Here is a 26,839-nt window from a genome sequence, read left to right on the forward strand (position 1 = left end):
TGGTTGCTAATAGTGATTTATTTGGTGCTGCGGAAGGGGTGCCATGCCTGTGCTGGGGTGCTGCATCCCCCAGGCCTCCATGTGTGCAGTGAGGGATTTCGCTGATCCCAGGATGCAGAGGGTCCTGCATGGGCTGCGAGGCTCTGAGGGTTGAGTAGTCAAGGCAGGCAGGAATCAACCCAGCCCTGGGCCAATGCCCCCAGCCACAGCAGCAGCACTGGGCTCTCCTCCCTGCCAGCCATCATCATCCTCCAGCTCCTCAGCCCCTGGCACAGCCTCTGCTCCCAGCAGGGCGATGTAGTGGGAGCTGCAGTAGACGGGCGGCTTGTTGGGGCTCGAGTAGACCTGCTCGGGCCGCAGGGAGGCAAAGGGGTTGCTGGCATAACCCACAATGTGCATCTCCAGCTCCACAAGGATCTGCAGGGAGGCCTTCAGCTCCTGCTCACTGCCAGCAGAGAGGACAGGCACAGTGAGTGGGTGTCTGTGCCGGCTCACCGGGGCTGTGGGTGGGGCTGTGCTCACCTGTACACGGTGAAGAGCACGGGCAGGCGATAGTCCCGCAGCAGCAGCAGGGTGGGCAGCCAGCCCGCCAGCAGGTCTGGGCAGGCATGGAAACCTGTGGGGACACAGCCATGAGGATTCCACCTCTTTCCCATCCCACCGTGGCCCCGGGGAAAGCTGGCTCCAACTGCATCCACTCTGTGCTGGACACCCCAAGTATGCACTGAGTTTGGCAGCCCTCAGCAAGGTGGGGTCTGGCTTCCCATCAGCATATGGGGCACCCCATACTCTGTGTCCTGGGCTAAGCCACAGCACCAAGACCTGAAGGGAAGAATGTGTTTCACCTGCAGGTGGATGACACAGGCAGGGGACAGAGTGCCTGGTGGGGAGACAAAGCAGCCATGTCCCAGGGGGTCCCCCCAGCTGCCCATTGAGCCTTGGTGCAAAGCCCTGAATACATCCCAGACCACCTTCAGGCCCAGCCACAGGTGCTGCCAGGGTGCTCAGGGTGGTCCCTGAGCCCATGTGCCCCATAGATGTCCCTATCCCTGCAGCAGGGTGTGAGGGTCTGACCCCTCCATGGCACAGGCACTCACCCGGGTGAAAGCCCACCACCAGGTCAGGAGGGGCGGCCAGCTTGGTCTCCACGTGGCTTTCCCAGAAGTCGTGGTAGAGCCCCTTGTAGCTGCTGAGATAGATCTTTCCCCGGGGCGCCAGCGTGGTCAGGGGTGGCCTCATGATGGGTCCATCCACCACGTCCACCCCCACCATCACCATCTCCACGCCCTGGTGCCCCGGGAACATCCGCGTCAGCTCATCATAGTCCGTCAGCCGCGTGTTGAGGGTCTCCACGTGGGAAGCCCCCACCACGTGCACGGTGAGGGGCCTGGTGAGGGGGTCGATGCCGAAAAGCCGCAGTCCCAGGCCGATGGTGAGCGGCCGCGAGTGGAAGTCGGTGACCAGGCGCCGGATGGATTCCCGCAGCTCCGCGTCCTCCGGCCGCGGCTTCCCGGCGTTGGCCCACAGCAGGGTCATGTAGCGCCCGGCCACGATGGCACCCAGCTTCTCCTCCAGCTGCTCCTGCATGGAGAACCAGTCCTCCCAGCCCTTCACGTCCCAGGCAGGTTTTGTCCAGGTGTCCGTGGGAAAGGGGATGTCTCCTGGGGGGTCAGGAGGGTACAGCAGAGGTGCCACAGCCCAGGCTGCCTGTCCCACCTGTGCTGTGGGAGAATGGACACCACATCCCACCACAGGACCTGTGCAGCCCAGGATGGGGATCCCAGGGTGACACATGCCTCACCTGTGAAGATGAGCCACTCCACCAGCCGGTCCAGGGCCACCAGCTTCAGCTTCTTGCAGAACTTCTTGTGCAGCGGCCAGTTGGCACGCTGGCACGCCACGCCACAGTAGTACACATTTTGGCACCTGGGCAGACAGGCAGAATGCCCAGCCATGGGGAGGGGGGGCACGATCCAGCCCACCCAGCCTGGTTCCCTGCCACCCCCTCTCAGGGTTGTGTCACTGTTCCTAGGGGTGCCCAGTGGCTGGAGCTGGGCACTGGGGTCAGACACACCTCACTTCACCCCAGCCAGCAGGCTGGAAATGAGGGATGGATCCATCCTTGTCCCACCAGACCATCTCCCCACCATACCTCTTGCAACGCCGGAGGCTTTTGGGGTCCGGGAGGGCATCGGGGAGCTTCTTGCACTCAACACAAAATTTGAAGGTGTCTTCCATCTTCTGGAACATGTCAAAATACGTCCGGATGCCGAAATCGCTGCCGCTCTTCCTCCCGTCCATGGCAGACCTGCAGATGCCAGAGGGTGAGCAGAATCCAGTCTGCTGCCACAACTGGGGGGCTGATTCCTCTGAGGCTGCCAAGATTTTTAGCTCCAGCCAGGAGCATCCTGGCCTGGGTGGGGACAGGGAGCCAAGCACTCTGGAGGGGTCCACCCAGGAGCCCATCAGAGCCCCCGGTGGGCTGAGCCGGGAGGGTGGGATGAGCCATGGGAGCTGCTCCAGCTGCTGGGGGCCACACGGGATGCTCTTCCCGGAGGAGGGGGTGGGGAATAGGCACCCATGGGTGCTCACTCACTTGTAGTCCTCATAGCTCTTCATGTTGAGCTTCTGCAGGATGACGTGGGACAGCCCCGGCACGTTGCGGTCCATGGCCTGGAAGCCCAGCGAGTCCACATCTGGAGCCCTCGCCGCTGGCCCCTCCGGGGCCTTCTTGGAGCGGCCGGTTTTGGGGGCAGCGCCTGCGTTTGGCTGGGCCGGGGTGGCTGCTGGAGAGAGAGGTGCGGGCGAGGAGGCCGGTCCGGGGGTCCCGGCGTGCTGCCGGGGTCCCCCGCGCCGCCCGCCACCCCCACGGCGCCTCCCGCCCGCCATCCCGCTCCGGTCCCGGCAGCGCCCGGAGATCCCGGGCAGTCCCGGCGCCCGCCACGTCCCGTCCCGTCCCGCGGCGGGGCTCAAATGTCAGCCCCCGGGAGCCGGCGGTGCAGACGTCCGCGGCCCCTCGGAATCAGATAGCGGAGCTATTCTGGGCATCCCCTCCCCGGGAACGGGCCAACCCGCTCCGGGGGTCCGGCTCCCGCCCCAAAAGCCGCGCTGGTGGCAGTGGGGTGCCCCAAAACCCTGTAGCAAACACTGCAAACCTTCGGGGGGCTGCCCAAACCCCTGGGACCCCTCTGTGACCATAGGGACACAAAGTCACTGCCCCATCCCCTCGCCATAGGGACCCCACCCCAGTCCGGACACCCCCCTCCCACTGCCTCAGGGCCCCCAGCGGGGTGTGAGGGAGTGCCTGGGTGGGCACCACGGCCTGTGCCAGCCGGGGCGGAGGCCAGCAGTGGGCTCTGGGATGCAGAGCCGGGCACGCCAGGCTGCAAAGGGGGACACGGTGGCCGGAGAGCACCGCCCGCTCACACGGGACGGCTCGGGGGGACCCGGCCCCACCGGGGGCTGGTGAGGGCTGCCCACACCCATCATGGCGGCGGCCGCGGCCTCACGGGCACGCCCCCAACACGCGGGGCTGGGCCGGGGTCCCGCGAGGTTTCGGGGGCCTGCGGGAGCCGCCGCGTCGCTGTGGTGACGGGACGCGAGCCCTCCGCCGAGTCGGGCAAGCCACAGGTTCGAGCCCCGGCGCCGCACGGTTGGCTCCCGGTGAGGGGCTGCAGGATCCCCCCGGGGCGGGAGGGCCTCCAGAGCTGTGGGTGAGGGGCTGCAGGACCGTTCTGGGGCAGGAGAGCTTTCAGGCCCGTGGGTGAGGAGCCCTTGAGCCAGCAGAGGGCCTAGGCCCGGGGCTCAGGGGCTGTAAGTGCACCCCAGGTCGGGAAGACCCCCGGGGCCGTCGGTGAGGGGCTGCAGGACCGTTCTGGGGCAGGAGAACCTCCAGGCCCGGGGCTGAGGGGCTGCAGGACACACCAGGGTGAGAGGAGCCCTGAGCCCATCAATGCTGCCCTGAGGGAGCTGCCTGGCCCTGGGGTGTGAGGCAAGGAGGCCGTGGGGTCCCTGGGGAGCCCTGAGGGAATCCCGAGGGTTTCACAAACCTGAGGAGCAGAAGGAGCTGCTCAGCATCTGGGAGCTGTGAGGGGACGGCTGGTAGCCGCCAGCCTTTGGCCCATGGGGTCACCATTAACTTAAAAAGGGAGTAAAAGAGAGCCTGGGATGTACTGGGAGTTGAGACCAGCCTGGCACAACAAACCTTTCCTGGGAGCAGCAGCTGGGTGAAGCTTACAGAGATGGATAATTTTCACATTACATTTTTCCCAGTCCTCCCCCTGCACCTCGTGAGAGATTCGTCACTGCCAAAGCCCTGCACATTCAATGGTGTTTTGACAGCCAAGCCCTGAATAGCGCTTGCAGCCCGCACTGCTGTGTCCTGCAGAGGTATCTGGGAGAGGAATGGAGCAGTTTCATGTTTCTTTCCTCATTCTTTCTCCTGCAGAGCCGAGGAGGTCCCTGCGGGGCTGACTGGTAGGAAGGAGCCCGCTGCTGCAGCTCTTCCCAGTATGTCACAGCCAATACCAGTACAGATCACAGTCGTGAGTGCACAGGACCTGGTAAAGTTCTGAAAATATCTCTACTCATTTAATAAACAAGGCCAGAACAATTCTGTGTGCACAGGGATCCCCTGTGAGAGCAGGCAGGGGGTGATAAGGCTAAAGGAAGGAGTGGTGGGAGTATCAGAGGTTCAGCAATGCCACACTGTGGCTTCCTCCTCCCTGCTGAGGAGTTCACACAGAGGAAAAATCTTGTGAGGCACATAAATTGGGGAACACACCTCCCTAGTAGCAGGCCAGAGATAATAGGGTGAAATGCACCTCTCTGCCTCTTCTAACTGTATGGAAATGCAGGTTTTTTTAAGCAGAACACAGCAAAAATATGATATATGAGACAAAAACCTGTGGAAGGACCTCACCTTGGGTGTAAAGCCAGATTTTCATCCCAGCTCCAGCTGTTTAAATCATATTGAAAGCAGTAGGGTGGCTCTGGTTTAAAAAGGCAATGGATCCAGTTCAAGGCTATGAGCTGGTGCCAATCAAACCACCACTGCTGTGATTTCCATGTGATGCATCCAGCTGTCCTTAAAGTCTTCCAGAGAAACTGGCATTTGGGAGGGAATGTGGAGGAGAAGCTCAGCTCCTGCTGCAAGCAGAAAAAATGCAAATTCCTGCTTCTGCTCCAGCAGCAGACAGAAAAAGCAATCCAAAAGCACCTGCTTGAGGCTTTCACATTGTAGTATTGAAGTACCTCTTACACTGATGGATTCAGCAAACAGCAGCTTAGGTGAGGAATGAGGTGAGAGGAGGATAAACAATGCTGGGAAGAAAAGACTGCTGGATTGATTGCATCTGGAATGTTGCTTTGTGGTTCTGATTGCTCCACCGTGAGAAAGGGCTGTACAAAAGGGAGGGGGGGTTACAAAAGGGCAATAATCACAGCAACAGGATGAAAAAAAACCCGGCTGTAAGAATGTGGAATCCACTTCTAGCTATAAGTGTGGAATCTGCTTAATTAGAGGCAATGTAGAGAAGGATGAGAGAGGAGTCTTGGATAATTAATGGTACAGGGAAAGGTTAATTGGATTCTTCTGTTTAGCCATTCATAGGATGTATGCTCAAGGAGACAGTGAGAAGGGCTGAAAATTAAAACCAAGTGAAAGAGATCTCTTTTTGTGTAAGAACCAGCATGGAACTAATTACCCCAGTGACAGGGAGAGAGGGAGCTGAGGGTGGGTTAGGCATCCCTGTGGCTCAGCACTAAGGAAAAGCTGGGTTTGGGTACAATGGTCCTTGTGTTCAGCCACTTCTCTGTGGATTGAGAGCTAAACTGTGTTTCTGCTGCAAGGAGCCCTTTGGTACCTGCTGCCCAGCCCTTCCTGTGCTGTGGAGGTGTCCAATGCTGCCCCTGTGGGTCCCCACTGCCAAGTGCTGTGCCTTCACTGTCCCTCTCCAGCCCTGTTTAAGCCCCTCTGTTTAGACATTTGAAATTCAAAGTAAAGTCTGAATCTCCTCATCTCTGATTAAAGCAAGTGGTATGAAGGTGGTGTAACAACAAATTGCAGAGCTCCCTAAGTGCTTGCTGGAGCCCTTCCTTTGATTTCGCAGAATCATGTAGGTTGGAAAAGGCTTCTGAGACCATCAAGTCCAACCTTTAACCCAGCACTGCCAAGGATACCACTAAAGCATGTTCCCAAGTGTCACATGCACATGTCTTTTGAACACTAGTAGGGATGGGAACTCCCCCACTTCCATGAGGAACCTGTGCCAGTTCCTGACCACCCTTACAGTGAATAAATTTTCTCTAATATCCAACCTAAACCTCCCCTGGCACAACTCGAGGCTGTTTTCTCTCTGTCCATTTCAGGACATTTTGCACCACACGACATCCACAGGTGTCCTGTGAGCTCATCCCTGTAGCTCAGGAGCTGCTTTCTTAGGAGACAGCAAAGGTCTCAAGCTTCCTGGAAGTACAAAAATATCAGTGGAGTATTTTGGGATTTGTTTCAGATGTGTCTTTCCTGAGGTGAAGCCTGAACCTCTCTATCTCCCTTGCCACAGCTCCTGATAATCTTTGGGGCATCACAGCATGGTGAAACAGGAAATTTCCCTCCTAAAGACAGGGAATGGTGAGGTCTCAGTGTGGCCAAGCTCTGCTCCTCTTCCTCATTCCTGTGGTGGAACAGGCTCCCACAAGTGAGCCCTGTGCTGGTCACTGACCTGAGCTGCTGCCAGAGGAACTCTGATCCTGGGATGCTGCTGCAGAGCCAGCTGCTCTCTGAGCTCTTTTTTTTTTTGACAGAAAACTCTCAAAAGCAACTTGCTGTTTACATTGGTGCGTGTGGAGTACAACGGAGCAGTGCTGGGAGACTCCTCCAAGACTCATGTGCTGCCAGATGGGACAGCAGAGTATGACTTCAGCACCAGCTTTGAGTACAGCCCCGATGGGCCCAACTCCTTGGATGTCCTTGTGCAGAAACCGGTGCTCTGTAAGTAGCTGGTGCCAGATGTCCCACCTTGGAGCTGGCTGCTGTCGCTGCAGGAGTCACTGGTTCAGGAATAGCACTTCAGCAGCAGTGGTGGGAGGTTCTCAGCACTTCTTGTCCATCTCTGCCAGCTGGAAGAATCCCCTTTCATGTTGGCCCATGCTCCTTTGGCTTTGCTGTGCTTGTCAGCCTTGGGAGGTGAAGAGGAGCTTGTGCCAAAGCTCGCACAGACCCTCTCTGGTGCCTGACCTGCTGGTCCAAGGAATTCTGCCAGCTCCTCTCTTTTTATCTCCCTAGTGACACTGCTAGAAGTGGCATCAAAGGACAAGAAAAAAACAGAGAAAATAGCTCCTCTTGCCCAAGCTGTGGTGGACCTTCTACCTCTGCTGCAAGGTACAGCATTGAGTTTTACAGCCTCCATGACCACTCCTTGCTCTGATCTCTGTTTATGGACCCCTGACTACAATTTATCTCCTTTGGACAAAGTAACCTTCATAGCTCTGCAAAATCTGACTCAGGGGGAGAGAGAGTAGCTCAGCATTCAGAATTCATTCAGAATGAAATCAAAATTCAGAACCATGATTTTGCCTCATGTAAGGTGTTCCTGCCCATGGCAGGGGGCTGGAACAAGGTGATCTTTAAGGTCCCTTCCACCCAGATCATTCCATGACTGTGATTCTTTGCAGAGGGTCTCACTTCAGGCTGCTCTCATTCCTGTTTCTTCCCAGGAGTGCGTTCACTGAAGGTCTTAGCTCCTTTGTATGCAGTGCCTGCCTCCCCATCAGCGAAGCTTTACCCTGAGGCCACGGTATGTGGAATTTGGAACTGTTCCTTCCCTCATTCAGCTCTCTGCTGCTTTTTAATGGGAGGGAGAGCATGACTCAGCTGCCTGGCTCATCTCGGATGTGGTACAGCCCTATATGTTACAGGCTTGGAGGCCTTTCCCGCTCCCTCTGACGTCTGTCCCTGCTTCCCTCTGATAGGTGAGGTCGTGCTGGGAAATGTTAATGTGTGCAGGTACCCAATTGCTCTGCAAAAAATAACAAAGATGGAAAGCACAGTACTGAAAACCCCCCAAAAGGCAGCGGCAGGGTCACCTGCCCAGCTTTATTAGCCTTCCTTTCTGCAGATGAAATGTCTGAGTCCATTATTGTACAAACTCTGACTGCCTTCCCTACAAGGTCCTTATTCATTCAGCAGGTTGCAAAGTACCCAGTGACTAAAATAGGGAATGAAGTATGAGGCTGGGAAAATGTGTCCAATTTTGCTGCTGAGCTGCCTGCCTGCAGTGAGCACCGGGAGCAAACTGGAGGGGTGGATATCCCATTAACAGCTCTGTGTTTAAGAGGAGTTCACAGTGAGCAAGGTGGGGGGGCACTCATTAGGGAGGACAGGTAATAAATGCTGACCAGCTGGTTTTCCCTCACACACCATCCATCGAGGGCTGGGACAGGTAATTAAAGGCTGCACACAGAGCATGGAGATAGGGCAGAGGCAAAGCTGTGGCTTTCTGAATCACCAGGGGAAAAGCACTATTTTCCACCCTTGATGTTCTTTCTCTGTGGCTCCTTTCATGAGACCCTGTCTCTTTCTCCACAGCTCATTTTATGAGACCCTTGGGGCATGTGCCATACCTCAGCCAGGCTGTGATTTAAACAAACAAACACCACAATTGAGCCAAATTGGTCCTGAGATTCCTTTCCTGTGCTGGGCTGTTTTCTTATACATCGAAGATGAGGCACAAGATAACATTATATGTTCTGGCCTTGGATTTCTGCTTGCTTCTCCCTAAGAGTAGGCAAGCTATAATTGTTTACTGGCTCGATTTTATCTTTGTCTCACAGGCTGGCCTTGAAGTGATAGTGAGCACCAAAGAGCTCCTGCTCTCTGCCACCCAGTTCTCAAGTGGGAACCTCCTGAGCATCACGCTGGAGGCAGCTTATTCTGTCCCTGAAGCCTTTACTGCTGACGCCCAGCAAAACTACATGGCTTGCTTGCAAATGCCAGCAGCTGGTGAGGTGAGAATGGCCCAGGCACGGTGACAGGGGGTTTGGCTGGGTTTGGGTTGTTCCCCCACCCCATGGAACAAGTGTCCAGGCACATGGGGTGCACAGCTTCTGTGCTTGTGCACCAGCAGCCTTTGTTGGGAGGTCTCAGAGTCTCTGTGGCGTGATGTGTTTCTTTAACACAAACAAAGGTCTGTTTGGAAAGATTTGGATTCAAACTGGCAGGGTTTTTTCCACGTGGCTCTTTATTTTTATTCCATTCTTTGTATGCGTGCGGTGGAGTGCATTTTCCAAGCCAGGCACCCTGTACTGTTGCTTTGCTTTGTTATCCCAGCTTGGAGCAGCTGGCTCTTGCTCCTGCTCCTGTTAGAAATGCAAATCCTTTTTTTCTCCTGTCTCTCTAGAAAGAATTGCCATTGCTCTTCAAGAATGGCATCCTGAAGGCTGATGGTGAAAAAGAACCATTTCCCCGGCCCAAAAACTGGCCCCTTGGCCCCATCCTGGCCCCTGATGCTCTGAACATACCTGACTCCTTCATTGTTGGTGGGCCCTATGAGGATGAGGATGGAGAGCTCAACAAAAGTGAGGTGAGGAAGGACTGGCAAGTTTAGAAGAGAGCCAGAAGGGATGGAGAGACTTGGTAAGAGAGGGAGGTGGGTGGTCACTGTGCAGTGTCCAGCACAGAGGTGGTTCTCCTGGGGCAGCAGACATGCTGACTCACTGCTGGAGACATCCCAGGGGAGAATGTGGCAGGTCTGGTCCCAGGAAACACCCACATTGAGCTGGGTTATCTCCCTTGAGCCAGGCACTTAACGCTGATGGCGTCTGCAGGAAAGGCTGTCAGCCTCTCTATGGGGCTGGCCTGCCTTTGGGCACTTGGACACCTCTGTCTGACTCACATTCTCTCCTGGGGACACTTTTGAGGATGATGCAGTGCAGGCTGGGGAGTTTGCTGTCCTGGCTTTGACTGCATGCTGTTTCTCACAGGACAAGGAATTCAGGACCCAGGCCGAGAGCTCGAGGAGAGTCGTGTGGGACATGGAAACGCGCTGTTTCCTGGATGCTGATGCTGTGGCCATGTAAGGGACCTGAGCAACACAGCACAGAACGTGCTCAGAATGACCTGAGGCAAGGGGCTGCAACATGCAGGTGATCTTGGACCACTTAGGAGTCAAACTGTGGCTCTGCCCCACCTGCCATGGCTGCTGTGACTTTCTCTTGGCCACAAGCATTCACCTGAGCAAGGGCACAGCTCTTGAAGTGCCTTGAACTGCTGGCAGCAGCTTTGTTCTGCTGTGCTGGGAAAAGATGAATTGTCTGGAGCTGCTATCTCCAGGCCACAAATGCTCTCTTCCTGCTGCCAGCAGCTGGGGCTGGGGGCTGGTCCTTGCATAGCTTGAAGGAAGGGGCAGCAGTTATGGTGAGAAGACCTGGACTAGAGTGGCATCCACAGCTCTCCTCTGAGCTGCTAATTAAGTTTTTACTGAATCCCAAATACGTTCAAACCTTTCACTCCATGTGGGCACTCTTCATTTGTTTTTTTATTGGATAAGTGTTGCCTTTAGCAGCTCCAGATACGCTCACGATCAGGATGAGTGTTCCATTTATCTTTGAATCCTGCTATTTTCTGGTCTCAGCTGCATCATGGCTGTGCATTTCACAGCCAAATTACTCCTTGTGTGGAAATACTCACTTCTATCTCATTTGATTTTTTAAATTCTTTTCTCTACAAATCCATCCACCTGCCTGCTGGTGTCAGAGTCACCAGCCACACTGAATGCAAGCTCAAGATCCACTTGCTCTGTACAATTCAGGTTTTATACCAAAGTTAATCACATTCCTTCTCACTTATTTCTGAAGTAATTGGGGGAGAGAGAAAGCCCAATGTGTTGCTCCTCACTGTTGTTTTAAAGCTGGCTGTGCCATAAATGCACACAGCACTGGGTAGAGCAGAAAATGTACCCAGCCTGCCCCAGATCACAGTGTTCCCATGGCCTGAGGGTGTTTGCTGAGGGAATAGGGTGAAGCAAACCCAAGGGGAGCTGCTGGGGCACAGAGGAGGGTGGTGGGGCTCTCCAGCTGGGTTTCTGCATCTCCTCACTGCATCCTGCATCCTTTGTGCCCAGCCTGCAGAGGCGCATTGCCGAGTGCCGCCACTGGCCCGTGGAGCTCTGCAGGATGTCCTCAGGTGGCAAGGGGAAAACCAACAAACCTGACAAGGTAAAAGTGGGGTCTGGCTTGTGGAGTAGCATTGCATTAGCAGGCATTTTCCTCTTGAGGCCTTTGTGATACCAAAATCGGCCTTGAAGCTGCCAAAGTGAGTCAGAGAGCAGGAGGCTTTCTGAAAAATCAGCTTTATAGGGCTGTTAAACAATTACAGAGTCATATTTTTTCCTTATAGCTCTCACTGATGGTCTGTGGTAGCTCACTGGAAAGAGGACAGGGTGACTTTTAAAATCACAGAATAGTTTGGGTTAGAAGGGACCCCAGACTCCACCTCCTTCCAGCCCCCTGCCACGGGCAGGGACACTTTCCACTAGACCAGGTGGCTCAGAGGCTTGTCCAGCCTGGCTCTGAGGAGAATTAAAAGTAATTCACTGAGCTGATCTGTGGCCAGTGAGGTTTTGAAACAGCTTGAGGAGGAAGTTCTTGCATTCTTTCTCAGGTAAGTTATGCCTTTGCATCTAAACCTGGGTGGTTTAACAGAGAAACAGCCCCTTAGAGAATGATTCTGCTCCTGGCAGATGATTGTGTGAGAGCTCCTAATCTATCCCAGGGCAAAGCCATATAAGTTGGTGTAAATCCCTTTCAGCACTCACAGTGCCAGGATTTTGCAGCTCTGATGATGATCCTTCTAGCTAGGCCTCCCACACCTCCTAAGCCACTTGGTGTCTGTCCAACCTGAGATGCACAACTCTGGTAGGGTCACCTGGATTTCTAACCACACACAGCTGATAATCTTCCAGCTGTACCTCAACAAGACCATCCTGAGGAACAGCTGAGTGCAGGGATTAGAGAGAAAAGCTGCCCCATGGGGATTGGGATAAAATTAATATTCTACATATGGAATGACTCCAGTGTATTCATCCAGGTTGTCTCGGCTGCGTGCCAGTGACAGAACCATGGGCTCATCAGGTGCATCAGTTTGCTGTGTGGCCTTCTCTTAATGAGATTGGTGACCTTGTTCCCTTAAGGAGAATAACAGCGTGTTCAGGATCTCAGTCCCTTGCTCTGTGTTTCCAGAAAGATGAGGACAAGCCGATTGCCTTCCACGGTGTGGCATATGTCAACATGATGCATTTGCTGTGCCCTGGGGTGACGCAGATCCGAGGGGCCTTCCGTGTCTTTAACTACGAGGACAGTGAGGTCTTTGAGAAGGTGAGAGCAGCAGGCTCTGCTCCAGCTCTGCAGCTGGCTTTGCACTGGGGGCTTGGGAGCAGGGACAGTGGACAGGGGGTGTTTGGGAGCAGGGACAGTGGACAGGGGGTGTTTGGGAGCAGGCAGGGTGGACAGGGGGTGTTTGGGTGCAGGCAGTGTGGACAGGGGGTGTTTGGGAGCAGGGACAGTGGACAGGGGGTGTTTGGGAGCAGGGACAGTGGACAGAGGGTGTTTGGGAGCAGGGACAGTGGACAGGGGGTGTTTGGGAGCAGGCAGGGTGGACAGGGGGTGTTTGGGAGCAGGCAGTGTGGACAGGGGGTGTTTGGGAGCAGGGACAGTGGACAGGGGGTGATTTGGAGCAGGCAGTGTGGACGGGGGTGTTTGGGAGCAGGGACAGTGGACAGGGGGTGTTTGGGAGCAGGCAGTGTGGACAGGGGGTGTTTGGGAGCAGGGACAGTGGACAGGGGGTGTTTGGGTGCAGGCAGGGTGGACAGAGGATGTTTGGGAGCAGACGGGATGGACAGAGGATGTTTGGGAGCAGACGGGGTGGACAGTGTGCTGGTTGGAACTGGATCTGAACCTTGAGTGCCCTTCTGGTGATGGAGAAAATTAATGATACAAGCTTTTAGGTGCAGGTTTTTCCAAGGCAGGAGATTTCTAGGGGGGAGTGAGCAGGTCTGGGGGCTGAGAGAGGCTTTGAATCTCACTCCACTCCCTCCTATGCCAGCATGATCCACTCTCCCCAAGCTGCAACATGGGCAAGGGAAGGGTGTTGCTGGGAAGAGCAAACAGTGGCCTTAAAAGGATTGCGTTACCCCCAGCAACCACCAAAAAAGCTGTCACTGGAGCTCTTTCAGCTCTAGCTCACCGAGGTTTATTTGTCTTTTCGTTTTTCCCCTCTCTGTTACTAAGAGTGACAATTACATCTCCATTTTCCCACAGTCTCTCCCTCCTGGAACAGACCTGAGCTTGTTTCAGGAGGGCACATGTACAGCCTGGTTATACCCCCCATGTTCCCTGTGGGGCTATGGTCCAGGGGCTGGGTGAATTCCAGCCCTTCTCCTGCCTCCCTGCTCCCACTGCCTGCTGCAGAGCTGGGCTGGGCATGAATGTGTCTGCTGGGCTCAGCTTCCCTGCCATGAATAATGACCCCTTGGCTGCATGGTGCTGCTTGTCCTGTGCCATTTATCTGTCACAAGTGAAGTCCTTCTTTCTCCCCAGGTGCTTTGGGTTGCCTCTTGGTCTAAGGAGTTTCCCTACAGCTGCTCCATCCTCTCCCCAGGAACCCCATAACTCTTGCTAGCCCAATTCTGTAACCAGGATGTGTGGGAGGGAACAGCCTGTCTGGGTGGTCAAACACTGTGTAAACACAAAGTCTGACAAACCTATTCCTTACAATTCCCTGATGTGTGTCAGGGTAGCAGCTCCACACAAGAAAATGAGCTGGGAGCCAAGGGGTGCTGTCAGGCAGGTGGGGGCCCCCAAAAATGTGTGGAGCAGGCCTGGTGAGATTCATCCAGCAGCCCTCATCACCAGGCACATCCTTAGCTGTGGGGCAGGCCTAGGATCCCACCAGGAATTCAGGATCACGGATCTGGGTTCCAGCACATTCAGCACATATCTCAGGCAAGGACCAAGGGCCAGTCCTCAGTGAAAACACAGCTCTTTGAGGGAACATGGAGAGACCCCCACTGAGTGTCATAGTCTGTCCTGAGGCTTCACAGCTACACAGGATCAGAGCTGGGCTGGAGCACCAGCAGCTGAACTTGAGGAGGAGAGAATGAGGTTACAAAACTTCTTAAGGCATTTAAGACCCTGACAGTGTGTTATGTGATGAGAGAGGTCAAGGCAAATGAGTGAGGAAGCCTGCTTTGTCCCTTGATTGTCTCTGTTTTTCAGACCAGAGTTCAGTACAGTATTTTCCGGGATCGCAGGTCACAGCTCAGTCTGGGCAAGGAAAGGCTGGGGACCTCTCCTTCCAGCAAAGCTGCTCCCAGTAAGGCTCAGAAGGAAGATTCCAATGCCATGGTAAGGTCTGGGGAGGCACCATGATTGCTCTGGTTCTGTGTCACAGGAAGTTGGGACACACAGGAACCATGGATGGATGAGAGATACTCATTATCCTAGAGCCATAGAACTTCTCAGCATGAAGGGAACCACAAGGATCATGAGTCCAACTCCTGCCCATGCACAGACACCCCAGCAATCCCACCCTGTGCCTGACAGTGTTGTCCAAGTACTCCTGGAGCTCTGGTAGCCTTGGGGTCGTGACAGTGCCCAACCACCCTTTGGGGGAAGAATCTTTCCCTGACATCCAGCCTAACCCATCCCTGGCACAGCTCCAGCCATTCTCTAAGGTCCTGTCACTGGTCACAGAGAGCAGACATTGGAGCTGCTTCTTGTAAGGAAGCTGCAGCTTTCCCTTGTCTGAAATCCTAGGATGTGCTGCTTGAACTTGCAAAGATTTGAGATTTATTGAGTCTGAAACAAGAGACATCTTTTCTTTTTCCTAAAAGTTACTCAGCCCATCCAAAATCCAGTTGTCAGATGACACTGGAGAATCTGAAAATGTCACAAATCTCAGCCTGGAAGGACAGGTAATTATATCTCTCCAAAGAGAAGGAGAGACTGTAGAGCATCACTGTGCTGGTGTCTCACACCTTTCATGCAATTAAATTCCTCAAGAGTGAGGGGACAAGGGATGTTTTACGTAGATGTTGTCCCAGAGTTCTTCCAGTGACGTCCACCTGGAGAGCAGGCTGGCACACTGGGCTAGAAGGTCTCTGTAAATTGTCAGGCATTTATTGAAATTATCCCTTCATATTTTGGCTTCTTCCTCTGGAATGCACATTCATTCTGCAGGCAGATTGATTATCTGGGCTCTCTCCTTTTCCCTAGCCTGGTTTCTAGAGCTGGATTTTGCTGCTGTAACTCATTCCGAGGGTGGGTTATAAAACAAGCTGGATCTCTGCAGTTGGGAGATGTGTGGCTGTGTGCTCAGTATTTCACTGTGCCAGCACTGGCTGCAGACAGCACGACACAGGGAGCAATGTTTCTCTCCACAGCAATACAGCGAGGCAGGAACGTTCCTGGTGATGGAGATAAAGCTGGACAGGCCCCTGGTCCCAAAGCGGCTGCGGGAGGAGCTGGTCCAGCGGTGCGTAAGGATGGGCTATGGGGCTGACAGCTCCTCTCTGCAGGCTGGAGAGAGCCTTGTACAGCAAACCCCCCTTGGAATACTCCATAAAGAGGGCCTGAGACAAAACCCACAGGAATCAGGGGGAGGATTTGGCCAGACTGCTTTAGACGTGGCATCTGGTGTGTTGGGAAAACACTTGTTCATCCCAGCTGGCATCTCCCTGCCATTCCTCTCAAAACAAGAGACACCAGAGCAGCATAGCAGTGTCTGTGTTCCTGTCTGGGCTTTGTTTCCCTCTAATCCCCATGTGCTTGCCTCTTGCATGTGATGTTCAGTGGCTTGGTCAGTCCTGGCCACCAGCGTGAACTGCCCTGGGTAGTGCTGCTGTTGCTTCATCAGAGCCTTCTCTCATTTTTAGCTTTTCAGAAGTTTTCTCACAATGTTTTACCCATTCCTCAGCTTTTATGTTAGTTTTCATGTTGTTCTGCTGCAGAGCTGCTCTTTCATCTCTGCTGCTTTGAGACTTCAGTTCCTGTCCAGTGGCAGCCCTGCTGTGTTATGGGTTAGAAAGGCATAAAACATCTAATTTATGGAATAAAAAAAAAGAAAATGCAGCAGATGAATAAGGTATAAGAGGTGCAGGTTTATATCTCTCAAACAGAAGTGTCATCCATTGAAGGTATATGTGTTGTCCTCACTGCTCCCTGCTGTCTTCCAGGAGGAACAGGCTGAGGAAGGTAAACCCCTATTAGAACAGACCTTTTCCTGGCCTATTTTATACATTTCTACTCTTCTGCACTGTGTGTGGATTCAGTGTCACTCCTCCTTGAACAAGGCCTGTGGCACCTTGGCTTGGTGGGATGGATCATGTTCTGAGGACTGAGGGTGTTCTGGAGTCCAGCAAGCAGGAAATAGTGAAAAAAAATCAAATTAATTAAGGTTGGTTTGGCACCAGGGATTTTAATTCCAGAATCCCCAAGTTATTCAGTTTGCAAGTGACCCCTGAAGGTCACCTAGACCAACGTTCATGTTCAACTGGGGCTCCCCAGAGCACATTCCTCTGTGTCCAGATGCTTTTTGGGTATATCCAGAGAAGGAGACTCACAGAGAATCCTGCTCCAGTGCTCAGCCACCCTCACCTTATTAAAATCTTAGTTAAAAATATGCTAATCCTAGTGGAAGGTCATTGTAACTCCACAGAGGCCCAGGCAGGGCTGGGTGGTGTCTGGGGGTCGATGTGTGGCCAAACTGGGCAGTGTTGGAACTGATGGATCAGGTGGTCTGGGCTGTTTAGTGACTCAATTCTACAGAGCTTTCCTCAGGCTGGTTCCTTCCTGAAAACCTGTTCTGCAGAGCCAGGAGCTCCAAGATACAGCTCTGCTGCTCCAGGAGAGCAGTTTGGGTTGGCAATAAATATTAACCCTGTCATGACAAGGCACAACCATCAGTTGTAGGGACCTGTTCACTCTTGGTCTGAGATTTCAGGTTTCCTCCCAGGTGCCTGGGAGGTGTCTCATGGACACGATGGCAGGGTGGAGCCCTCACACTACACAAGCCAACATCCCTGGCAGTGGCTCTGCTGATTCTCCTCTGCTCTCACTGACAGGGTCAAGGAGCTGATTCCTCCCCGCCCTGCGCTGGCCCCGCGGACAGAAGGAGCCAAGAAGGTACATGGGAGAGCTGTGGCCTTGCCACCATCCTGCCACCCCACCTGCCCTCAGAGCCTTCATTCTCAGCCCACAGCAACGTGGGGATGAGGTTTGAAGAGATCAGGGGTGCAGAGCCACAAAGGTGGTGAAGAGTCTAGAAGGGAATAGGGAAATATGAGGAATGTGAGGTCACTTGGAATGTTCAGCCTGGAGAAGAGAGACTGAGGGTGGAGCTCATTGGGGTCTGCAGCTTCCTTACAAGGGGCAGCTGTGTCAGGGGAGGTTTTTTAATGGATTTTAGGAAAAGAGTGGCTGGGCACTGCCCAGGCTCCCCAGGGAATGGGCACAGCCCCAAGGCTGCCAGAGCTCCAGGAGCATTTGGACAACACTCTCAGGGATGCCCAGGGTGGGATTGTTGGGGTGTCTGTGCAGGGCCAGGAGCTGGACTTGATCCTTGTGGATCCCTTCCAATTCAACATATTCTATGAAATACACAGAAAAGGAAACTTCTGTATGGGTTATCTCCACAGCAGTGTGCCTTGGGAACCCATCCATCACTCATGTTCACATCCCATTCAAAGGGAAGCCATGAAGAAATGGAGCAAAGGGAGGGAAGGCAGCCATGGGGGGATGTTTGGAAGGAAATGGGATGCTGGGAAAAGAGGCTACCAGCACCTGACATTTATATCCTGGGCAGTCCCAACAGTTCCTTGTCTCAGAGCAGCCCCTGTGCTTCATCAGACTCAGACAAACCTGAACAGAATCAGCCCTGACCTTTTTCAGGTCACCAAGAATTTTTGAGGTCTGAGATTATGGAGGTTACAGGTTCTGCTGAAGAGGGCTGGCCATGGGTTTCAAGGCTCCCAGTAAATGAGATTGATTTTACTCACAGCCAATTATATTGCTATAGGAGAGATAGCCTTGACTGGAATACTGGGTTGTGATGGAAAATCCTAGCAGGAAGGAGCTCTTTTATGTTTACCTGCAGATATTTTCTCAGCCCTCAGGCATGGACAGGAAAGGATGTGTGACAGACTAATTGAGACCTGAGTCAGGTGGAGTTAATGGGAGGCGTGGGCTGTGGCAAATCAAATACATATCAAGGTTGATTGCATAAGTGGCTTGTGAAATTTATTTATTTCTTTCCTAGGTGGTGGAGGATTATCACAAACGTGTCACCAGTGTTGCTGTTGCCATCCTGAGGGAGTACCATGAGCTTTTTGGGAAGCAGCTGCTTGACCAGGGAGTGATGGACCACGAAACCATGGAGGAACAGAAACGTCAGCTCAACTACGAGCTCAATACCTCTGGGAAATATTTTGCTTTTAAGGAACAGCTTAAGGTGAAGACTCCTTTGTGCTTTTTGCTTCCCTGCTTGTTTTGTCCAGACATTTTCTCAGTGAGGAACTGCTGCTCTGTGGTGGTAACTCAGGATGATGTGGTGCTCCAGAATCCCTTCCTGCCACCTGGAGCTGTTGCAGTGAGCACTGAGGGACAGGATTCCCCTCTAATGGAGCAGGCACCAAGCTGCTTTGGTCCCACACCAAGAGAACACTTCCTATCAGTGGGAGCTACTCAGATCCATTTGTTCCATGCTCATAACCTGAGAAAGGCAGGGCTGGCTGTTCTCATATTCCCAGTCTGCCCCAGCAGGGAAAGGAGGTTCCACACTCTTCCTGGAGCCCCCCTCTCTGTCCTGAGGAATGAGCCATCCACATGCTGTCCCTAAAGGCTGTCAGGGAGGTGGGAAAGGAAATCCCCCTTGCTTGCTTTTTTTTTTTTTTTTTTTGCGTTTATCAATGGTGGGCTGGATTTATTTCTCAGAACTAAGTTGGAGCTTCAGGCTCTGTCTGTGTGTGATTACAGAGCTGGTGGGGGGCACGGGAGGGAACCTGCCTTGTGCAATGTCCTTTGTGTCCACAGTATTCTGTGGTGAAGATTGTGAGGGAGAAATACCTGAAGACCACAGCATTTGAGACCAAGGAGCAGCTGCAGGCATTCCTCAGTGAGCTCTATGTGTACCTCGTGGACCACATGCACATGGCCCTGAACAAGGTGGGGGAAATGGGAGTCACTCAGGCCAGGGCTTCCCTCTGGGTCCAGGGCAGGGGAAGGACTGTTGCCTTCAAGGCAGAAGCAGGTTCATGCTTTCATCTGCTGGAGTTGTCACTTGTAGACCATGAGCCACACTCGAGGCAGGGATCCAGTGCCTTTGTATCCCACTGCTCAAAATCCTGGGGGAGGTGTGAGATGGCCCTGGTGAAGCTGCTGTAGCTGGCACATGGTAAGGGTGGCTGGGCAGAGCAGGAGCTGGGGTCAGTGAGAGGTCCCACTGAAGTTTGTCATCACTTTGATCTAGGGAAGGCTGTGAATAATCATAGGATCACAGACAGGTTTGGGTTGGAAGGGACCTTAAAGCTCATCTCATTCACCCCCTGCCATGGGCAGGGACAGCTCCCACTATCTCAGGTTGCTCCAAACCCCATCCAGCCTGGCCCTGGACACTTCCACGGATCCAGGGGCAGCCACAGCTGCTCTGGGCACCCTGTGCCAGGGCCTGCCCACCCTCCCAGGGAAGAATTCCTTTCCAATATCTGACCCTGCCCTCTGACAGTGGGAAGTCCTTCCTCCTTGTCCTGTCCCTCCATGTCCTTGTAAACATCGATATTGCCCTGTGCCTGTGTGGCAGATGTACCTGGGAATGGTGGGAATGTGTCCCAGCACAGAACAGCTTGCCCTTCCCAGTGCCAGCCCCAGCCATACTGGTCTGTGCTGTGTGCAGTGCTAGTGTGGGAGCTGCTGCATGCTGGGATCCCACAAAGCCCTCTTCCCTTCCCCAGGGCTAACACTGTCTCCTTCCCTACCAGCTCCTGTCTGGGGAAGATGTTTCTGCTGCCCCTCCACCCAACACGACCAGGAAGCAGCTCTTGCTCTTTGCTCGTGAAGCTGAAGCCAACAAGGACCTCAAACTGGCCTCTCTGTTCTACAATCAGGTGAGGGAGCCCCAGATGTCTCCTTCCATCACCTGTGAGGACTGGCACAGCCCAGCAGCACAGTGGGGCCACTGCTCACAGCTCAGCCAGCCCCCACTGTGCTGGAGAGAGGGAGGAAGGAGCTGAGCATCACCAGGATACTCAGGCTGAAGTAGGATTTGGGAGGGATTTCCCAGGGAGATGCTGCTCTCTGCAGGATGTGAAATTGTCCCTGGCCAGGTCACTGAGGACTCCAGCCTCGAGGCCAGGGGAAATGGGATGTGCTGGGTCAGTTCTGGGGACACTGGGCCCTAGGAGGTGTCAGCTGGAGCTGGAGGACACACGTTAGATGGAGAAGGCTTAGAGGAAGTGGGCTTCCAGCACAATCCCATTTAGGGGACACCTTTGCATGTGACAGACAAGGTCTTGATTCCTGCTCAGCTGGGCTGGGGTGGCCAGGGAAGCTGTGGTCATTCCAGAATTGCCTGCCCAGCCCATGGCTCTGCTGAGCCTGCCTGCAGTGATGATCTCTGTTGTGCAGAGAATAGCTCGGGACCAGCACAGCATCCAGGCCTGGCTGGACTATGGAGCCTTCTGCCTCCTGTATGAGGATGCCACCAAAGCCCAGGAATGCTTCCAGCAGGCTGTTTGTCTGGACCCCCAGCACATCCAAAGGTGCTGAGTGCTCCTGGTGGGTGGGGAGGGTGTGGAGTGTATCCCCCACACCACTGCTGGGGCTGCAAGGCTGACTGCTCTGCCCCTGCCCCAGCCTGCTGCTCTGTGGGATTGTGTGTGTCAAGCTGCAAACCTATGAAGAGGCAGAGATTTTCTTTGAGGATGCCTGCTGCTTGGAGCCATCCAGCATCATAGCCTGGACCCTTGCAGGTACAAAACCAAGCCAGTCTGGTGCTCAAGGTATTCCTGTGGAGCCAAGCATTGTTCCTGCCCCCAGTCCTCTTCTCCCTGCTCCAAGCTGAGGGCTAAGAGAAGCATTTTGCTTCCTTTGGGTGTGTGCTGATGCTGCTCTGTCTCTCTCACAGGTTTGTTTTATGAGCTGCAGAATAATTACATTCAGGCAGAAAGGAGCTTCCGTGAGGCTAAGAAGCTCCTGCGAGCCGAGCTTGAGGAGGAGAGGAGAATCCTTGAGGCTGCTGAGGCAGAAGGGAAAAAGCCCAGTTCTCCCAGCACAGGGCCAGGTAACAGACAAACCCAGGAGGTGCCCTGACACCAGCAAGAGGGGTGGATCTATGTGGTGAACAGTGGAAGGAGGAGAGTTTTTAAGAGGAGAAGTACAAAGGATAAAGGTAGAAGATGTGGACTGTGAGCCAGAACAGAATTCCGTGGAAGCAGTCGCTGTGAGTTCCCCACACAGCAATCCAAAGGGCAAACCAGCTGCTTGGCAGCAACCCTGAGGCCAAGGCTTTCTTTGGAGCTCCTCTGAGTCCAGCCTGAGCTGAGGCTGTCTGTCCTGAGTCCCAAATATTTGGCCAGGCTGCAGGAAATGCTGACTGACTTTATTTTTAACATTATCACCACTCATGCACAGTGCCTCAGGCAGGCAGGCTCGTGACACATGGGGTTTTTGTCCCTTCTGATTATGAGGAAAGGGATATTCATAGAATCATGGCATGACTAAGGCTGGAAAGGACCTCCAAGATCAAGTCCAACTGTTAACCCAGCACTGCTGTGTTCATCATTAGCCCATATCCCCAGCTGTCACATCCACATGGCCTTTGAACACTTCCAGGGATGGGGACTCCACCACTGCCCTGGGCAGCCTGATCCAATGCCTGACCACCCTCTCTGTGAATAAATTTTTTGCTGTCATCAAACATAGACCTCCTTGATGCAACTTGAGGCTGTTTCCTCTCATTCTGCCTCATTTATACCTGTTTCTGGCTTCACATGGTAATCTTGTGCCAAAAACCCCAGCCCCAGGTATTGCCTCCTGCAAAGAAATTTCTTCCCAGCTTTGAAAACCTGATAGATCTTTTATATTTTCTCTCTTTTTTTTTGTTTTGTTTTTTTTTGTTGTTGTTTGTTTGTTTTTGGTTTTTTGTTTGTTGTTGTTGTTGTTGTTGTTGTGTGGAATCATGTTCTAAACTGGGAAGTTTATGGCTTCCCACCTAATGGTTCTTGGGGGTTTCATTCCAGAGAAGATTCCAGATGGCTCAGCTGACAAACCACCAGAGGTCGTGGAAGGTGGGACACCCAAGGAAGAGGCTACAGCAGTGCAGGAAGCCCCAGAAGGTTTGGGAATGGGGACATGGAGAGCTGGGACATGGTCCTGTGGGAATGGTGGGGAGTAATGTGGGAGCAGTGAGCCATGCTCCCCGTGCTGCCAGGGCCTGTTGTCTCTCCTGAGCCAGGGAATCTGCAGGCAAAGCAGGTTCACTCTGATTTTCAGAGCAGCACATCTCAGGATGGACAGCCAGCAGGTGAATGCAGCTCTCTCTCTCACATCACTGCTCCCTGCACCTTTCTTTTCTTCCTCCTGAGATGCCAGCTCTTAAAGAGTCCCCAGGGATCCCCTCTGGTTGTGTGGTGTGGGATCTGCCTCCTCCACAGCCCCTGTGGTGGTGGAAATGGCAGTGCTGGGTGCCTCAGGGCCCCCCTGGTTCCTTTGAAGAGGCAGAAGCCTCACTGTAGTTGTCTCTGATCAGCATCATTCATAAAATTCCACCTTTTTTCCTCTAGGTTTGGACTGGAAAATTAGTGGGTGAAGAGTGTAATTTCTTTTCAGATCTCCTACAAAACTTAAGCCCTTCAGAAAGAAATGCTGAGTTAATCTCTGCTTCAGCCTCCCCTGCCACCTCCTGGGTTTTGCTCCATGTTGCAGGGATTTTTCTGTCTCCACTGGGATGTCAGGACCTGCTTTGGCTCCAGAAATAAAAACCCCACTTTGGGACTGACAGAGACACATTTTCTTGCAGCTCCAGAACCTCAGCCACCTCCCCGCACAATCTTCATGAAGTCAGTGGAATTCCTGATGAAATTCAATGCTGTCCGGGTCAGTTTAGCAGGAGGAGTGGGGAGGGAGGCTGGTTTATTCCCAAAGAGCTCCAGCCCGCCCCTTTCTGGGCCTCAGGGAATGAGCCGTGGCTACTCCAGAGGTTGAGCACAAGAGGGAGCAAAGCCACCACTGCCCAGAGATGCAAAAGTGTGGCCAGGCAGAGTGTGGAGCCCACAATGCTGGCTGTGGACACAGCCCAGCACTGCCTGCTGCAGAGGAACAGCTCAAAAATGGTACAGGGAATTCAGAGATGGGATCCATTATTGTGGTGCTCCCAAGATGCCTGAACTCCTGTGATTCAGACACTTGTGTATGCTGGAGGGATTTTTGTATCAACTGTGGAATGTGCCTGTCCTAGCAAGTCATCTCTGGGACATCTCTGGTTGTCACATTGTGCTGCCTGTCTAAATATGATATGGCAGAAAGAGTTGCTTAAAGCAACTAAATGGAATCCTGGAATGGTTTGGTTTGGAAGGGACCTTGAAGTTCATCTCATTTCAACCCCCTGCTCTGGGCAGAGGCATTTTCCACTAGATCAGGGATACCTTCCACTAGACCAACATTCAAAAGAGGGGAAAAAGAAATTTCCTTTGTGTTTTCTGTTTGTGGAAATCAGAGTGGTGTCAGTCAGCTCTCCTGCCCTGTCCTGCTGGGGTGTCCACGGTGTCCCTGCTCCCCTAACCACCCCCTGTGCTGTTCCTCCCCAGTTTGTTCACAAGGCACTGGCCCACGAGCTGCTGAGCCTTCAGGGAGGCCCCACCTGTGCCTACTACCTGGCCCTGGGCTGGACCTACCAGCTGCGGGAGAACCTGCCCAGATGGGAGGAGTGTCTGCGCGAGGCCGTGCGCATCGAGCCCTTGGTGTGTGAGAGCCCAGAGCCCTGCTTCATTCCCAGTTTACATACAGAGCCCTGCTTCATTCCCAATTCACCATTCCAGAGCCCTGCTTCATTCCCAGTTTACCATTCCAGAGCCCTGCTTCATTCCCAGTTTACATACAGAGCCCTGCTTCATTCCCACTTCACCATTCCAGAGCCCTGCTTCATTCCCAGTTTACATACAGAGCCCTGCTTCATTCCCAATTTACCATTCCAGAGCCCTGCTTCATTCCCAATTCACCATTCCAGAGCCCCTGCTTCATTCCCACTTCACCATTCCAGAGCCCTGCTTCATTCCCACTTCACCATTCCAGAGCCCTACTTCATTCCCAATTCACCATTCCAGAGCCCCTGCTTCATTCCCACTTCACCATTCCAGAGCCCTGCTTCATTCCCAGTTTACATACAGAGCCCTGCTTCATTCCCAATTTACCATTCCAGAGCCCTGCTTCATTCCCAATTCACCATTCCAGAGCCCTGCTTCATTCCCAATTCACCATTCCAGAACCCTGCTTCATTCCCAATTCACCATTCCAGAGCCCTGCTTCATTCCCAGTTTACATACAGAGCCCTGCTTCATTCCCAATTTACCATTCCAGAGCCCTGCTTCATTCCCAATTCACCATTCCAGAGCCCTGCTTCATTCCCAGTTTACATACAGAGCCCCTGCTTCATTCCCAATTTACATACAGAGCCCCTGCTTCATTCCCACTTCACCATTCCAGAGCCCCTGCTTCATTCCCAATTTACATACAGAGCCCCTGCTTCATTCCCAGTTTACATACAGAGCCCCTGCTTCATTCCCACTTCACCATTCCAGAGCCCCTGCTTCATTCCCAGTTTACATACAGAGCCCCTGCTTCATTCCCAATTTACCATTCCAGAGCCCTGCTTCATTCCCAATTCACCATTCCAGAGCTCCTGCTTCATTCCCACTTCACCATTCCAGAGCCCCTGCTTCATTCCCAATTCACCATTCCAGAGCCCCTGCTTCATTCCCACTTCACCATTCCAGAGCTCCTGCTTTGTTCCCACTTCACCATTCCAGTGTAGTCCAGAGCATTCAGTGGGAGGGCAGTCAACCAGGCTGTGGCTGCAGCACTGCTGTCCTTGTTATCCCATTGTCACAGCCTCCTGTCACTCCCTGCACAGGCAGGCAGCATCTCAGAGCCTGTCTCTGCCTCTCCCTCTCTACATCTGCCTTTCTTTTCTCTCTCAGGTATATCCTGTTCCTCTGTCCCTGGGTGGGGGAGTTGGGTTCTGTTTCATGACAAACAAAGTTGCTATTGAGCTCTCTTTGGGGAGGCAGAGTGAAAGGAAGGCAGGGGGAAGATGACACCTGGGAATGCTGTGTGCAGGCAGGACACTGGGCAGGGAGCTGCAGGGGGATCCCTGTCCCCAGTGTCCTGCAGGCAGCCCACTGAGCTTAACTCTCTTCATAAACCCTGATATCACAGAATCATGGAATTGTTTAGGTGGGAAAAGCCCTCTGAGATCATCAAATCCACCCATTCTCCAGACCACCATGTTCACAATTAAACAATGTCCCCAAGTGCCACATCCACACAGCTTTTAAATCTCTCCAGGGATGGGGACTCCACCACTGCCCTGGGCAGCTGTGCCAGTGCCTGACCACCCTTTCCATGAAGAAATTCTCCCAATATCCAATTTGAACCTGTCTTGGCATAACTTGAGGCTGTTTCCTCTCATCCTGTCCCTGTTGTCTTGAAGCAGAGCCTGACCCCCACCTGGCTGTCCCCTCCTGTCAGGAGTTGTGCAGAGCCTGAAGGTCCCCCTGAGCCTCCTTTTCTCCAGGCTGAGCCCCTTTCTCAGCTCTCTCAGTTGCTCCTGGTGTTCCAGCCCCTTCCTCAGCTCTGTTCCCTTCCCTGCACCCGCTCCAGCCCCTCAATGCCCCCCACAGTTGAGGGGCCCACAACTGGACACAACACTGGAGCTGTGGCACCCCCAGTGCCCAGCACAGGGCCACAAGCTCTGCCCTGCTCCTGCCAGCCACACCATGGCTGGCACAGGCCAGGGACCATTGGCCTGCTTGCCACCTGGGCACACCTGGCTCTGCTTCAGCTGCTGCCAACCAGCACCCCCAGGTCCTTCCTTTGCCACCAGGCAGCTTCCAGGCACACTGTCCCCAGCCTGGAGCACTGCCCAGGGAGTTGTTGTGATAACACAATGAAACACTGCTCAGCTTGTCCTTTCTGCTGCTTGCAGTGTCCCAGCCCCCCTCTCAGGTGTTTCTCCCATCTGTGTCTCACTCCTGGTTTTTGGTGCACAGAATCCAAATGTCTGGGCTCAGAAAGGGCACCTGTGCTACCTGCAGAAGGACTTTGACAAAGCAAAGGATTGCTACGAGCGAGTCATCAGCTTTGAGGAGGATGCTGCAGACATGCACTTTGTGTACCTGCGCCTGGGCTCCATCTACCTGGACGAGAAAGAGGTGAGCAGCCAGCAGGGCTGTGGAGGGCAAGTTAGCACAGAACAAATCACTGCTGCAGCAGCAGTGGGGCCAGTGGGTGTCTGAGCCCTGTGGCAACAGGGTGTTTGGCAAAGCCCTGTGTGTCTGTGGGGTGATGCAGAGCGTGTGTCTGTCTGTCTCCTGGCAGTACGGCCGGGCCAAGCACATCTACCTGCTCGCCTGTGACAACTCTGCCTCCTGCCTCACCTGGCTGGGCGTGGGCATCGCTTGCTACAGGGTGAGTGCAGCTGCCTTCCTGTCCTCTGGGCTTCACTTGGTGGCATGGGACACAGGGCTTGGCTTTTGCAGGATCCCCTTGTTTAAAGCAGCTCTTGGCTGCCTGTGAG

The 26,839-nt window shown here is 53.7% G+C and overlaps 2 protein-coding genes across 4 annotated transcripts in view; one reads left to right on the forward strand and one right to left on the reverse strand.

The window, feature by feature from the left end:
- Window positions 1-4,455, reverse strand: MSS51 (MSS51 mitochondrial translational activator). The gene is made up of 6 exons (XM_071444492.1): window positions 2,597-4,455; window positions 2,153-2,308; window positions 1,802-1,926; window positions 1,098-1,661; window positions 523-616; window positions 1-445 (listed from the first exon to the last, which is right to left on the reverse strand). Exons 1-6 carry the CDS (start codon window positions 2,887-2,889, stop codon window positions 175-177), a joined length of 1,503 nt encoding a protein of 500 aa, XP_071300593.1. The 5' UTR covers window positions 2,890-4,455; the 3' UTR covers window positions 1-174.
- Window positions 4,448-26,839, forward strand: part of CFAP70 (cilia and flagella associated protein 70) — a 24,911-nt gene continuing 2,519 nt past the window's right edge. Inside the window, exons 1-23 of one of the 3 annotated variants that reach the window (XM_071444484.1) lie at window positions 4,448-4,562; window positions 6,805-6,991; window positions 7,286-7,381; window positions 7,717-7,796; window positions 8,833-9,006; window positions 9,399-9,581; window positions 9,982-10,073; window positions 11,121-11,214; window positions 12,238-12,372; window positions 14,272-14,400; window positions 15,438-15,529; window positions 17,118-17,178; window positions 18,311-18,502; window positions 19,084-19,215; window positions 20,028-20,153; window positions 20,674-20,807; window positions 20,902-21,017; window positions 21,173-21,328; window positions 22,287-22,382; window positions 23,066-23,142; window positions 23,853-24,005; window positions 26,313-26,474; window positions 26,641-26,730. In XM_071444484.1, the coding sequence (XP_071300585.1) occupies window positions 4,512-4,562; window positions 6,805-6,991; window positions 7,286-7,381; window positions 7,717-7,796; window positions 8,833-9,006; window positions 9,399-9,581; window positions 9,982-10,073; window positions 11,121-11,214; window positions 12,238-12,372; window positions 14,272-14,400; window positions 15,438-15,529; window positions 17,118-17,178; window positions 18,311-18,502; window positions 19,084-19,215; window positions 20,028-20,153; window positions 20,674-20,807; window positions 20,902-21,017; window positions 21,173-21,328; window positions 22,287-22,382; window positions 23,066-23,142; window positions 23,853-24,005; window positions 26,313-26,474; window positions 26,641-26,730 (2,808 nt within the window). In that variant the 5' untranslated portion in view covers window positions 4,448-4,511. Of the gene's footprint in view, window positions 4,563-6,804; window positions 6,992-7,285; window positions 7,382-7,716; window positions 7,797-8,832; window positions 9,007-9,398; window positions 9,582-9,981; window positions 10,074-11,120; window positions 11,215-12,237; window positions 12,373-14,271; window positions 14,401-15,437; window positions 15,530-17,117; window positions 17,179-18,310; window positions 18,503-19,083; window positions 19,216-20,027; window positions 20,154-20,673; window positions 20,808-20,901; window positions 21,018-21,172; window positions 21,329-22,286; window positions 22,383-23,065; window positions 23,143-23,852; window positions 24,006-26,312; window positions 26,475-26,640; window positions 26,731-26,839 lie in introns of those variants that run through there. The other 2 variants (XR_011681846.1, XM_071444485.1) reach the window with 2 other exon arrangements.

Source organism: Agelaius tricolor, unplaced genomic scaffold (genome assembly GCF_023055355.1).
Source record: "Agelaius tricolor isolate 1412-34295 unplaced genomic scaffold, bAgeTri1.0.p SCAF_19, whole genome shotgun sequence".
NCBI classification, from domain to species: Eukaryota; Metazoa; Chordata; class Aves; order Passeriformes; family Icteridae; genus Agelaius; species Agelaius tricolor.

What these genes read in the sequence shown, in the direction of transcription:
- MSS51 (XM_071444492.1), bottom strand. Translation starts at nt 2,889, where the DNA reads ATGGCGGGCGGGAGGCGCCGTGGGGGTGGCGGGCGGCGCGGGGGACCC. An exon ending in AGCCTCCGGCGTTGCAAGAG is followed by an intron (nt 1,927 to 2,152) that starts GTATGGTGGGGA and finishes CTGTCTGCCCAG; the next exon opens with GTGCCAAAATGTGTACTACT. An exon ending in GGAGTGGCTCATCTTCACAG is followed by an intron (nt 1,662 to 1,801) that starts GTGAGGCATGTG and finishes CTGACCCCCCAG; the next exon opens with GAGACATCCCCTTTCCCACG.